At 48.8% G+C, this 12,021-nt stretch overlaps 1 protein-coding gene across 4 annotated transcripts in view; it reads right to left on the reverse strand.

Moving 5' to 3' along the window:
- RNLS (renalase, FAD dependent amine oxidase) overlaps positions 1-7,489 on the reverse strand; it is a 69,066-nt gene extending 61,577 nt beyond the window's left edge. For 2 of the 4 annotated variants that reach the window (XM_071811589.1, XM_071811586.1), the window contains exons 1-4: positions 7,224-7,357; positions 7,009-7,114; positions 5,396-5,538; positions 4,106-4,267 (exon numbers count right to left, since the gene is read on the reverse strand). In XM_071811589.1, coding sequence (XP_071667690.1) covers positions 4,106-4,267; positions 5,396-5,538; positions 7,009-7,114; positions 7,224-7,335 — 523 coding nt within the window. In that variant the 5' untranslated portion in view covers positions 7,336-7,357. Of the gene's footprint in view, positions 1-4,105; positions 4,268-5,395; positions 5,539-7,008; positions 7,115-7,223 lie in introns of all 4 variants that reach the window. The other 2 variants (XM_065843590.2, XM_071811585.1) reach the window with 2 other exon arrangements.
- Positions 7,490-12,021: the final 4,532 nt, after the last annotated feature.

Here is a 12,021-nt window from a genome sequence, read left to right on the forward strand (position 1 = left end):
CAAACTGGAAAACAGTGAATTGTGGCAAGGGGTGAACGACCACTTGAGGCTACTTGTTTAAACTCTCCAACTTGGGTTCTTCTACATACAAACATCAAAGGCTCATTTCAATGCTTACTAATCAAAGCAGCATCTGCTCCACACAGTTGTCCCTTTGCACCTTCACGTATTTTACAGCTTTTATCTATACATCAATGCTAACAATCCCTTGCCAAAACCCATTTAAAACTTGATTTGGCTTTGAATTGCTAGATCCAGTTATACCTAAGCAGCTAAAATGGAACCTGGCACAGGTCCACAGTCAGTTCAGCCTCTAACGTGCAGCAAAACTGATGTGAAAAGGCAACTCATACGGCAAGAGCGGTGGAGGAAGATTAGGGAGGATATGGAAGATCTTTAAACAAGCTGTCTCTAATTCAGAAGCTGATGATACACTGAAGCAAAGGAAGGTGCACAATAAAAGCTACTTACAGCCAAAACCAGGGCTGCTGGGGAAACAGTCAAAGCTCTCTCCATTGACACTGCTCATCACAAATCACAACAGTAACAGAGATTAACATTATCACAAGGCGTCCGGGCCACATCTTTCATTTAGCTTCAGTGTCTGTCTTCTATATAACAAAGGCCTTCCAGATCAGCAATTAAGGCTCCTAAATCCCAGGCCTGCTTTGCTTTAAGCCCCTTAGTAGCCTGTAGTCTCAGAGTAGTTACACGTGACTTTTGAGCTGGCCACACAGGCTGCTGTTGCTAGAGGAGAAAATCCTCCCCTTCCTCCAGCTCTGCACATCCCTCCTTTCAGCTGCAGCATGACCACAGCAGCAAAATGATTCCTCCCACCTTGGGAAGTCTGCAACAAGGAGCAGGAGTCTCCCCTTCCAGGAGGGACTGGAAGTCCTCCCCAATTCCAGCTATTGCTAGTTTGTATACCGGCAATGCACAAATATGTTTTCCATTAGAATCAACAAATTTTGCCTCTGGATTTGGAAAACAGGAGCACACAAATGACTGAACTTCTTCACGGGTAAGAAAGCAGCATATGTGCAGGCTAACACTAGTGACCAGGCAGATGCTCAACAAGTTGGCGGCTGGTCACAAGTGGTGTCCCAGAGCACAGCACTGGGGCCAGTTCTGTTTAAACTCTTTATCAATGATCTAAATGAGGCGATTGAGTGCACCCTCAGCCAGTTTGCAGATAACACCACATTGGGTGGGAGTATTAATCTGCTGGAGGATGAGATGGCCATACAGAGGGGTCTGGACCAGCTGGATCATCGGGCTGAGGCCAATTGTATGAAGTTCAACAAGACCAAGGGCCGAGTCCTGCTCTTGGGTCACAACAACCTCATGAACACTGCAGGCTCAGGGAAGAGCGGCTGGAAAGTGCCTGGGGGTGTCGGTGACAGTGGCTGAACAGGAGCCAGCGTGTGCCCAGGTGGCCAAAAAGGCCACCAGCATCCTGGCTTGTGTCAGGAATAGTGTGGCCAGCAGGACTAGAAAAGTGACTTTGCCACTGTACTGGGCACTGGTGAGGTCCCACCTTGAATCCTGGGGTCAGCTTTGGGCTGTCAGCACAACTTGGCTCTTTAACATGCAATCGATATATAAGGTTGAGATTTAGAGATCCACTGATGTACCCTGACCCACTATAAGTCAAAAAGGGTCTGAAAACTACACCCTGTCCAGGCTCTGAAACACCTTCCTTACGTTCTCCTCACCTATTTTCCACTTACTTCTTTGCCTAAAGAAAAAGAATTAAAGAAGCCAATATGTCCAGTGCTTGGGAATTCCAGGGTACAGGGTCAGCCCTGCTGCCCGAGATGAAGAATGAACAATTGGCTGGAAATCTGGAAGCTGGTCTTGCACAGGGTACAGGCAGAGAGAGGAAGAGAAAAGGGGAGAAGACTACAAAGCTTGCTGGGTTCCCTCAGATAAAAGTTAATCTGCAGTTATACAAAACATTAAAAGGATGTTGTGGAAAGCACCTGACAGTTCCAGCGCTCCAGAAGCAAGCGAGACAAGCAACTTAGTTACATCTTCTGAAAGAGATCTGCACACTTTTTGGACATGAAAGGATTTCAATACCTTAGGAAAAAACGATTTGCAAAGACATCAACTCTGATTGAGGAAAGCCCTGAGATGTAGACCAGGGGAACCTGGGCAAGACTCTGAGAAAACAGCATCTCTCACAAAAAGAGATATGATGTCTCTCCTTGCAGAGAGGGAACAGCCCAACCCATTGTAGGCGCTATACGTCTCTCCTCTCACTTCCAAACACTTGCAAAGCCATGCTTCAGTTAGCAACCAACGTTTTTAGCATTAGTTTACTGTATCTTTATGTAGCAAAACAGTCCACATGCAGCTATTTAAAGGATAATATATAATGCTAAAAATTATGTCTATACACTTATCCTGCTCATATGATTCAGAGTACGAAGTGAAAGAGCACACTAACCAAAAAAATTCAACATGGATACCACTACTTTCCAGGGGAAATAAGAGAGCTTACCAAACAACAAATAGCAGAGAACTCCTGCTCTTAGAGGATATTTATCTCTTTAGGCACAAAGCTTAAAATAAGAGGTTGTAATGAAAATACTTCTCTTCATTACTGTGGTCAGACATCAATTTTCACTCTCCTACCATAAGGCACTGTGCTGCAGCTCCATGTCCTGCTGCCATCCATCCTTCTCTTTCCTCCCATCCCATCTCTTCCTTTTCCCTCATACAGGTCTCAGCTACTATGGAGCAACCCCAGGGAGCCAAGTGCTCAAGTGAGCTCTTCACCGTTTAACCACTGGTGGGTTTTCTACAAACAAGGGAGCAGAAAACCCACAAATTTTCAAGCGTCTGCTTCAGGGGCTGGCAGTAGAGAGGCAACAAGGCCTGTCTGACCACCTCGAACCACATGGATGCACCTGTGCTGCTGCTAGCACACCAAGTTCAAAGAGAGGTTATTAGCCAGATGCAGCATGTCTTTGGTACAACACCACAGCTGAGGCAATGAATCCACTGCCGGGCGCACTTCAAATGGCTCTGCCAGCATCAGCACAGGCCCAGTCGGGCTTCCTGGCATCTGCTCAGCATCAGCTCTCAGAGTCGCCCCCTGTAGAGCTGCACCAAGGTCTCCGCCCTGTAAATCCTCACAGGGGCTGTTCTGCAAGGATCAAATCTCATGGCAAGCACATCAAATCTGCTCGCAGGCTCAGCAGCACCTCAGCTAACCAGCTCTTCCAAAAACAAGACTGCTTGGAGCCCATTGTGGGCAGACACCGTGCATAGAGCTCACCGGGGTGAGCAGGACTCATCTTGCCTTCAGAGAAAAGCTGGTCCTGCGAGCCTCACACCTGAGACAACACAACTAAGCTAGCAAACCTGTCCAGACCTGAACTTACACTTCTTTCTCAGCACCAAGCTGCTCTCCCTAAACCTCCATGGCACTGTTAACACATTCACCTCGATAAATCACCTAAGGATAACTGAGATTTACTCATGTTTGGGGAATGCAACCCACACGTGGCAGCCAACAACAGCAAACAAGCTGGAGGGTCTGAGAGGGTTTCATCTTACAAACCAGAGAACAAAGAATTCTGATCTGGGTTTCTTCCCCTGTTCCAGTTTGTAAGATTTTAGGCTCAATGAAATGCCACAGGGATTTTCCCCAAAGCACAGTTGTTACCCAGGTGTTAGTCCCTGGGTCATCCCTCTTGGAAACATACCAAAGGCAGCACTGAAAATAAGCATGATGCCAACGAACAGGTAGCAACAAGGAAACCACCATGTGGGGACCACCTGAGCATCTCGTTTGACTCAACTATTTTCAAGTTACAGAAAGACAAGTCCTGTTTTAGAAGTCACCAAAAAATAAAGATCATATTAAAAATGTACTCATCTATTTAGATATTAGGACTGTATGTAGATATTTTTGCTACCAAGGTATTACCACTCATGTGCCACAGGTACAGTCTCGAAATTACCCACCTTCTATCATTTTCAGATTCCCCTTATTCTGGCAGAAACTAACAGAAAGCTCAGACTGCTGAGTGTTTCTTTGTTATGCTATTGCCATTTTAGGCTAGATACCTGCAATTTTGAGGTAGGAACTTACTGCTTAGAAGGTCACCCTGCAGCTGAAGAATTTGTGGAACAGGCATTGTGAGAATAACTATATCAAACTGTTCTGGTGGACCCATCTTCCTGGAGACTTCCCATTTCCCATCTCGGAGAGAGATGCGAGTTACATGCTGTTCGTAGATGACATCTGCACCTGCTTGGAAAAAGGAGAAGTTGAATATCTGTAACAGTGAATTCCACACAGAAAATGCACAGTAGCCTCCCTGAGTAAGAGCAAAGCATACAGTCTTAGGGCAAAGTTTCACAAGTTGGGTTGAATCAATTTAACAGCCAACATATGACATTAAAAGAGGAGATCCTCATCTTCTGAAACAATCTCCCTGCTCCCCTGTGCTAAGGCTGGTATTCATCTGACTCCTCTCTGGCCTGACTCAGTACTGTAAACAGATGGAAAACTACCAGCTGCTCTCTTCATCAGGTTGGTTTACTGCAGCTTTACTGAGCTCAACCAATTCAGAGTGAAATCAGGAGTGCAGGAGGCGGCACAGGGTAAGCAATCAAAGCGCACCCCCAAGGAGCTGAAAGAGAACGCATTGCCCCTGTCAGCATGTCTCATATCAGAAGACAAGAATGTAGTTAATTATTTGCAAGATTAGAGTCTAAAAAAAAGCTAATTAAAAAAGACAAAAACAATCACATGAAAGGAGCAAAGCCTGACTGCTCACAAAGCTACCATTTTTCAAAACTGAGTTAAATTAGTCCCCCAACTGTACAAGTGGTTCTGCCATGTTACTCGCAATGCAGTAGTTACACAGTTTAAACCAGGGGATGATCTCCTTCAGCGTTTTCTAAAGGACTTTCAACACAGTAGGCTCCAATACTGCAGCAGCACTCATTTCCACAGAACTAAGCCCACCACTGTTCTCAGCACAGTTAAGTGCGCACTCATGAAAAAACACCCAAACGCTAACCTGATTCAAGTCACAACTCAAATCTCTTCTCAGCCACGATCTCACTCCACCTAAGCTATCTCTGTCCAAATGGTGTTAGGTCAAACTTTCGTATACTAAAGCCAACGGTGTAAATATAAGATTGGCCCCTGAGCCTACAGCCTTTATATTGGTATATTTTTTACATGCCAGCAGCACAACTGCTTGGAAATTTATAGACCTTGCAGGCATGTTTATCCATCTAAGCAACTTCAAGTCATACATAAACAAACAAGGAACTTGAACATTCTCATTGAAGATTTAAATTTGAAAGACAGTTCAAAAACACAATCATTATAACCTTTCATTTTGTACAAAGGCATCTAAAAAATTACCTGACTGTTTTAAATAATACTTGACGACCGAGGAGATGCCCTGGGGTGCCATATAATTGCAGGAGCCTTCTTTCACTACCATTCCTTCAACAGGTACAGTAAGTGGTTCCAAGATGCCATGAGACAGAAGCTCCTCATAGAAGCTTAAAGGGAGCATATGACACAGGGATGAAAATAGACCACATAAAAACCAGCAGCAGTTGTCATTATTTTTCACAGTTTAAGTTAAGACCGGCCTACCTTTTAAATTTGGAAAACAGTTTTTAATGACCTCATTCAACCTGCATTTCGAGGTTATGCTTGACCAGGAACCACAGCTCTAAAAGGACAAACTACCTTGCTATTTTACTGGGGGCTGGCCCTTTGTGTGATACCCAGGCTCCCTACCATGCCTGTAAAAGAAACTGTTGGCAGTTTGACCTGAAGGCTTCAGGACTGTGACAGGGGCAGGTACCACAGCTACTTTAAGCTCAGAATATCAGCACAGAATAACTGCCATGATTCTGGGTGCAGGTGCTCGAAACACACCTGCTTTTTCTTGGGTTTCCACACAAGTTTGACACATTTTTACCACTGTTACACCACCATCCCCTTCCCCAGACTGCAGCAAACTGTCCCGTGCACCCTGCAGGGCCCAACAGGCCCTGCCAGCACCATCCTCCCGCCCCCTCAGCCAGGCAGCTGCTGTTGGGGACACAGACATCATGCTCCTGATAAAACAAGGTACCTGCAGCTTTTTCACAGAATCCCAGAATGACAGGGGTAGGAAGGGACCTGGAAAGCTCATCCAGTGCAATCCCCCCATGGAGCAGGAACACCCAGATGAGGTTCCACAGGAAGGTGTCCAGGCGGGTTTGAATGTCTGCACAGAAGGAGACTCCACAACCTCCCTGGGCAGCCTGGGCCAGGCTCTGCCACCCTCACCATCAAGAAGTTTCTTCTCATATTTAAGTGGAGCCTCTCATGTTCCAGTTTGTACCCATTACCCCTTGTCCTATCACTGCCTGTCACCAAGAAGAGCCTGGCTCCACTCTCCTGACACTCACCTTTCATATATTGATAACCATTAGTGAGGTCACCCCTCAGTCTCCTCTTGTCCAGCTCCAGAGCCCCAGCTGCCTCAGCCTTTCCTCACACGGGAGATGCTCCACTCCCTTCAGCATCTTGGTGGCTGCGCTGGACTCTCTCCAGCAGTTCCCTGTCCTTCTGGAACTGAGGGGCCACAGCTGGACACAATATTCCAATTTTCTTTCCTACCTACCTGCCCTGTCACCCGTATGACATTCAGGTGCCTCTGAGGTGTGCCAGATGACCTCTGAAGGTCCATTCCAGACCAAACTCCCTACGACTCTCTGAGAAATGAAGCAGCAGGACCGCACTTGCAGGTCTGCACCACAGAGGAAAACCGCGAAGTCACGACACCCGTGGGCAGAATGGAACAAAATACCCCGACCGCGCGTTCCCCCCTCTGTCCCACGCTTTATGGGAGGCGGCAGGGCGGGGCGGGAGGCGGACCGGGGCGGGGAGCCGGAGCCCACCCGCAGCACCGGGACCGGCGGGGCAGAGAGGGCGGGGCCAAGAGGGCGGGGCGGGGTCGAAGGGGCGGGGCTCACCTGCGGCGCGGCCCCGCGCGTTCGGTCTCGAGGGTGACGTACTGCGCGCCCAGGTCGGCGGTGCAGGCGGCGTCCCGCTCGCTGCGGCTCGTGCTCATGCGGCCCCCTGCGCGACGAGCCGGTCAGAGACCGCCACGCCACGCCACGCCACGCGTCACGCCACGCCACGCCACGCGCCCCCACCGTCCGCCCGTCCCGCCGCACGCCGGACCCACCTGCGCCGCGCGCCTTGTCCCAGACGGTGACGCTGCCCAGCGCCGCCCCCCGCAGCAGCGCGGCGCACGCGCCGCCCGTCAGCCCCGCGCCCACCACCAGCACGCGCGCCATGGCCCTGCCCCGCCCCGCTCTGCTCGGGGGCGGGACTCTCCGCACTGGCCACGCCCCCCGGAGGGCACGCGCTCCCCGCCCATGGGTGGTGCCGAGGGGCGGGGAAGCGGGCGGGCACGCCCGCAGGCGCGCGCGCGGGCGTGCGCACGCACATGCACAGAGGCGGTCACGCGCAGCACTGGCGGGGCGCGTCCGTGTGCACACAGTCCCGGAATGTCAGGGGTTGGAAGGGACATCGGAAGCCCATCCAGCCCAAACACGCATACGCATGTGTGCACACACACGTACACGTGCAGTCACACACCTCCCTCGTGCACACGTGCACACACACACCCTGCACGCGCGCACATGGTCCATGCAGTCACACATCTCCTTGCACGCACACGTGTACACACACACACCCTGCACACGCGCACCCATGTGCACGCGTCCATGCAGTCACACATCTCCTTGCACGCACACGTGTACACACACACACCCGGCACACTTGCACCCCTGTGCGCGCATCAGTGCACATGCACATGCAGTCACACACCTCCCTGCACACACACATACACACACACGCCCCCTGCACACGCCAAACCTCTACATGCAGCTCTTGTGCACAAACCCATGCGCACACACACATACTTGCACATGTATAGACACACATATGCACACACCCACGCGCACACACTCCTGCACAGGCATGCAGTCACGCACCTCCCTGCATGCACACCCGTGCGTACGCACACCCCAACTTCTTTCTGTTTTGTTTTTTTCCTGTTTTTTCTCTCCTTTTTCTTTCTTACATCTTCATCAGCCATCTTATTTGCAAAGGACAGGAAACATAGACGAGGAAACGGCAGTTCCAGGCGTTTCATTTAGACTGATACTGCAGTGACCTGTTCCCTGACACAGGCTGGGTCCTGTGTAGCTTTACCCATTTGGTTGTCTCTGAAGTGTCTGCAATTGTCTGACACCTGGGGGTCTGGAGCCCCCCGTAATGCAGCTGATTTCTGGCTTCGTCAGGGACACAAAATACACCGTTGGCATCTCAGAGCTGGACCTTTAAAACTGCTAGTGTGGATGCAGAAGACATCTAACAGGTCTCTGGTGAAAAAGCGTAGCAGAAATACATCTCCTTAGGGGCAAAACAGTACTAGTAGGTTTGAAATTCATTAAAGATTGCAATTAATCACATTTTTAATCATTTTTTTTCTTTTCACAACAGGAAGCATCGAGAAAGAAAGAATTCCTAAAAAGCAATTACAGGACAGTCCAGCATGTGGCTCCGATAGCCATGTGCGAAATCCGAATAAAAAAAGGGGCTTAGGGAATGTACAAACTGGCTGCGTCTTGGGGTTTATCTGAGATGTTTTGGTAAGAAGATTTGAGTCGCTCATTTTGCGTTGCGTATTTTCTGACTAAAGTGCTTTCTTCAAAATCCGGTGTGTACACGACGTGATCAAGCAGTGCTGCAAAAATCACCCCGGGTAGGGCACTTATGCAGCAGACAGAGTTCAGTCCATGGTTGGTTGATTATTATGACCGTCCCATCCATGCCCAGCTTACACCCGTGGGCAGAGCGCTCGGAACATCCTCGGCTCTCACACCACAGCAATTAAAACCGTTAACTCTGTCCCAGGGTGTTACCTCTTGTTCTCAAACCAAGTCCGAACAATGACCGTGCTAGCTACGAGAGATTTCTAACTCCACGAAGAAATTTAACTCATTCTCAGTCAAACCAGCACAGTGTTTCACAAAGAAATAAGGTGTAGTCTTTCTGCTTTAAGAAATGAGACCTCTACAGATTCGTGGCTTTACAGGTTTGGGACAAATTGTGTTAAATATTGTTAGGTTCAGAGCATCTGCTCTGCACAAAACCACCATTTCTCTGCATGGGCAAGCATGTGAGAAGATGTTTCTCCATCCCTGGCTCCCCTACATGCATGGAAAATAGAGGCTGAACTGTTATAATACCTGAGTTCACATGAAACAACATATGCGGACCCTCCACAAAACCCAACTCCGTAGGCTGACCTTTAGTTAGAAACAGTAGAAGAATTGGCTTGAATTTCAGCGTTAAACATGATGATGACTTTTTTTCCCCCGTTTTTAGCAATATTTTGGACTAAACGAGGCATGTGGACCAAAAGAAAACAGGTCAGGGAGTTATTCCTTGCTCATCCCTTGCAGCACCAGGATGCGCTCTTGCTGACAGCACCACCTTTAAGCTTTTGCTTTAAAATAGCTGTTTTTCCTGCGCTATCATATAGGAAATGTTTTTAAATCTTCAATGCAGAAAGTTATCACCCTTCGGCCAAGCTGATTGTTCCCGGTTAGGTGCTCCGATGATGGGTTGCAGGTCTTGTCGTCGCTTCCTTTTAGCCTGTCTTAACTTGAACATTTCTTTCTCATTTTTGTTCCAGCCAGTCTCCTTTGGAATAGAAGCGAGCTGTATTATTTTCGGTGGCACCTGCAAATCTGGCCGTTTCATTTACACCAAGTGGTCAGGAGGTCTCGTGTTTTTCTTCAGTTCAACACGTGTCTCTTGCACCGTGGCATTTATAGAGAAAGCAGTGATTTCAGGGGGGGTTTCACCTAGAAGTAGCAATGAAAGGCAAAGCAGATCAATGAGAGACGGGGAGGAAATGCAGAAAATAATGTTGGGTGGAGAACAGTCTTTCTAATGCTGTTGTGGGTTATTTCTGATAGCAGAATTCATTACTAGAATATATATATAAAAATATATATATATATAAAATCACTTGGCAGTGATTCCCCGGTGATGCTGGACACCACATCCTGGCCTTGCTGACCACAGTAGGATGCCGCTCTCATGCTGACCGTCCATCTTACAATGTGGCACGGGGACCAAACCATCTCCCACCCTCCCAAAGCAGCCATGATGCTAATTAGCGCTCCATGATAGATATTGCAAGTCTTTGCCCACTTGCTCTATCAATTCGGGTAAACTTTTGCCATCTGCAGCATCCTTTGGTGAGAAGCTTCGCAGGGTGACTGCTGGTGACATGGCAGCGGTGATGCTCTGTGCTTTATCCTCTGCCACCTTCTTCAGAGGTCCTGTCCTAAGCCTTTCTTCTCCGGAGGACACAGTCAGCAAGCAGAAATTAAAATGTAATGAATGTTATCTATGAAGAGAAGCTTGCATTCATTACAGTCTCCTGGTCTATCACAAAGCCACGTTGGCTGCAGTAAATAATACATGATTTAATTCTTTTTCCTCCCTGTTTTCTTCCTAAATGTGTTGCTTCTGCTTCTGCCTCATTCCAAGCAGCTTTCTGTAAAGTTGTCTTTAGAGGTATTGCTCTTTACCTCACCAGGTTTTGCAGTTTGCTCAAGACAGTTTGTTCCCAGTAAACACTTCAGTCTCTTCTAAAAAAAAACAACTCGTAAATGTTATCAGATTAGGCAATTGTGTACTTTTCTGTCTTCAAGAAATTCTCTAAGCATCTTTCTGTGATCCAAATTCTTGTTTAAGTTAATCCTGTTTAAACACATCTTTTTTTCAATTCTCTTCCCGGTTCCGCTGAAACAATTTTCCCAAAGGAAAAAAAACACAGCTTTACTTGGTATTTTTGCCGTCAGTACAAAGGGCTTTTCCCTGATTGCTTTGCCTCCTTTGCTGAGCGTTTTCTCTCCCTTTGAAACAAAGCCATGACCCAAATCCTCACTGAAATGAAAATAAATCGGCTCCCAGCAGCAAGAGATGTCCTCAGATGAGACACGTGGCACGTGGCTGGACCCAGGAGACGTATAGAAACATATAAACAACCCTGAAATCCATCTCCAGGGCCAGCAGAGCAGATTGGAGACCCCGGCACAGCCACTTGGCCAGGGGTCGGGGATGCTCCAACTTGGGACACGTGGTGTCCCCAGCTCTGCTCCTGGTGGCATGTGCTTGGTGGACACCTGAGGAGCTGGGGAGCATGGGGCAGACCAGCAATCACAAATGCACTGATTAGCGGCCTGGGGTGATTTTTCCATGCACTGATGCTGTTTTCCACCAGTGCTTTTACCTGGGTGCTGCCCACCTGTTGAATGGTCCCATCTCAGCTAGACGGGGCCATGGCTGCCATGACCTGGGGCTGGACCACTGACCCCAGGACTTCTTCCCATCACCCCAAAGGCTGCTACCCTGTTCCTCCCCAGCTGATTAGTCAGGTCTGCTGTCCCTTACTGGGAGCACTGGGATGGCAACCAGGACCTCAGCGCACATCGGCACTGCCATGAAGCCATCACCGCTGCTGGAGAAGAAGACCTCTTTTACTGCATGCTGTTTTGGTGGGAAAAGGTAATTGAAGTGGACAAGGCTGCAAGCCAGACTCCACAGCCTGCCGAGTCAGCAGATTGTCTCTTGTCTGACAAACAAATATGTCATGAAATAAAAGGACATCAAACAGGCTTCTGCCATGGGACAGCAAGTCTCAGCTGGCTGGCTTGAGGAGCAGTCAAGCTGCTGAGCTTCGTGGTGGAGCAGCAGAGGGTGGTGAAGGGCTCTGAAGGCAGAGGGACAGAGCCACAGGAACAGTCTCAGCACCAGTCCCTTGTCAGTGCCAGCTGGTGGGTCCTGGCCCAATCCTCCTGGCCTCACAGGCCTCCCAGACCCAGCACAGAGAAGTGGGATGGATGCTGGGGACACCTTTCAGTGCCTGGAGGTGCTCGGTCAGCTTGAGTCCTTGC

Source organism: Patagioenas fasciata, chromosome 8 (genome assembly GCF_037038585.1).
Source record: "Patagioenas fasciata isolate bPatFas1 chromosome 8, bPatFas1.hap1, whole genome shotgun sequence".
Lineage (NCBI taxonomy): Eukaryota > Metazoa > Chordata > Aves > Columbiformes > Columbidae > Patagioenas > Patagioenas fasciata.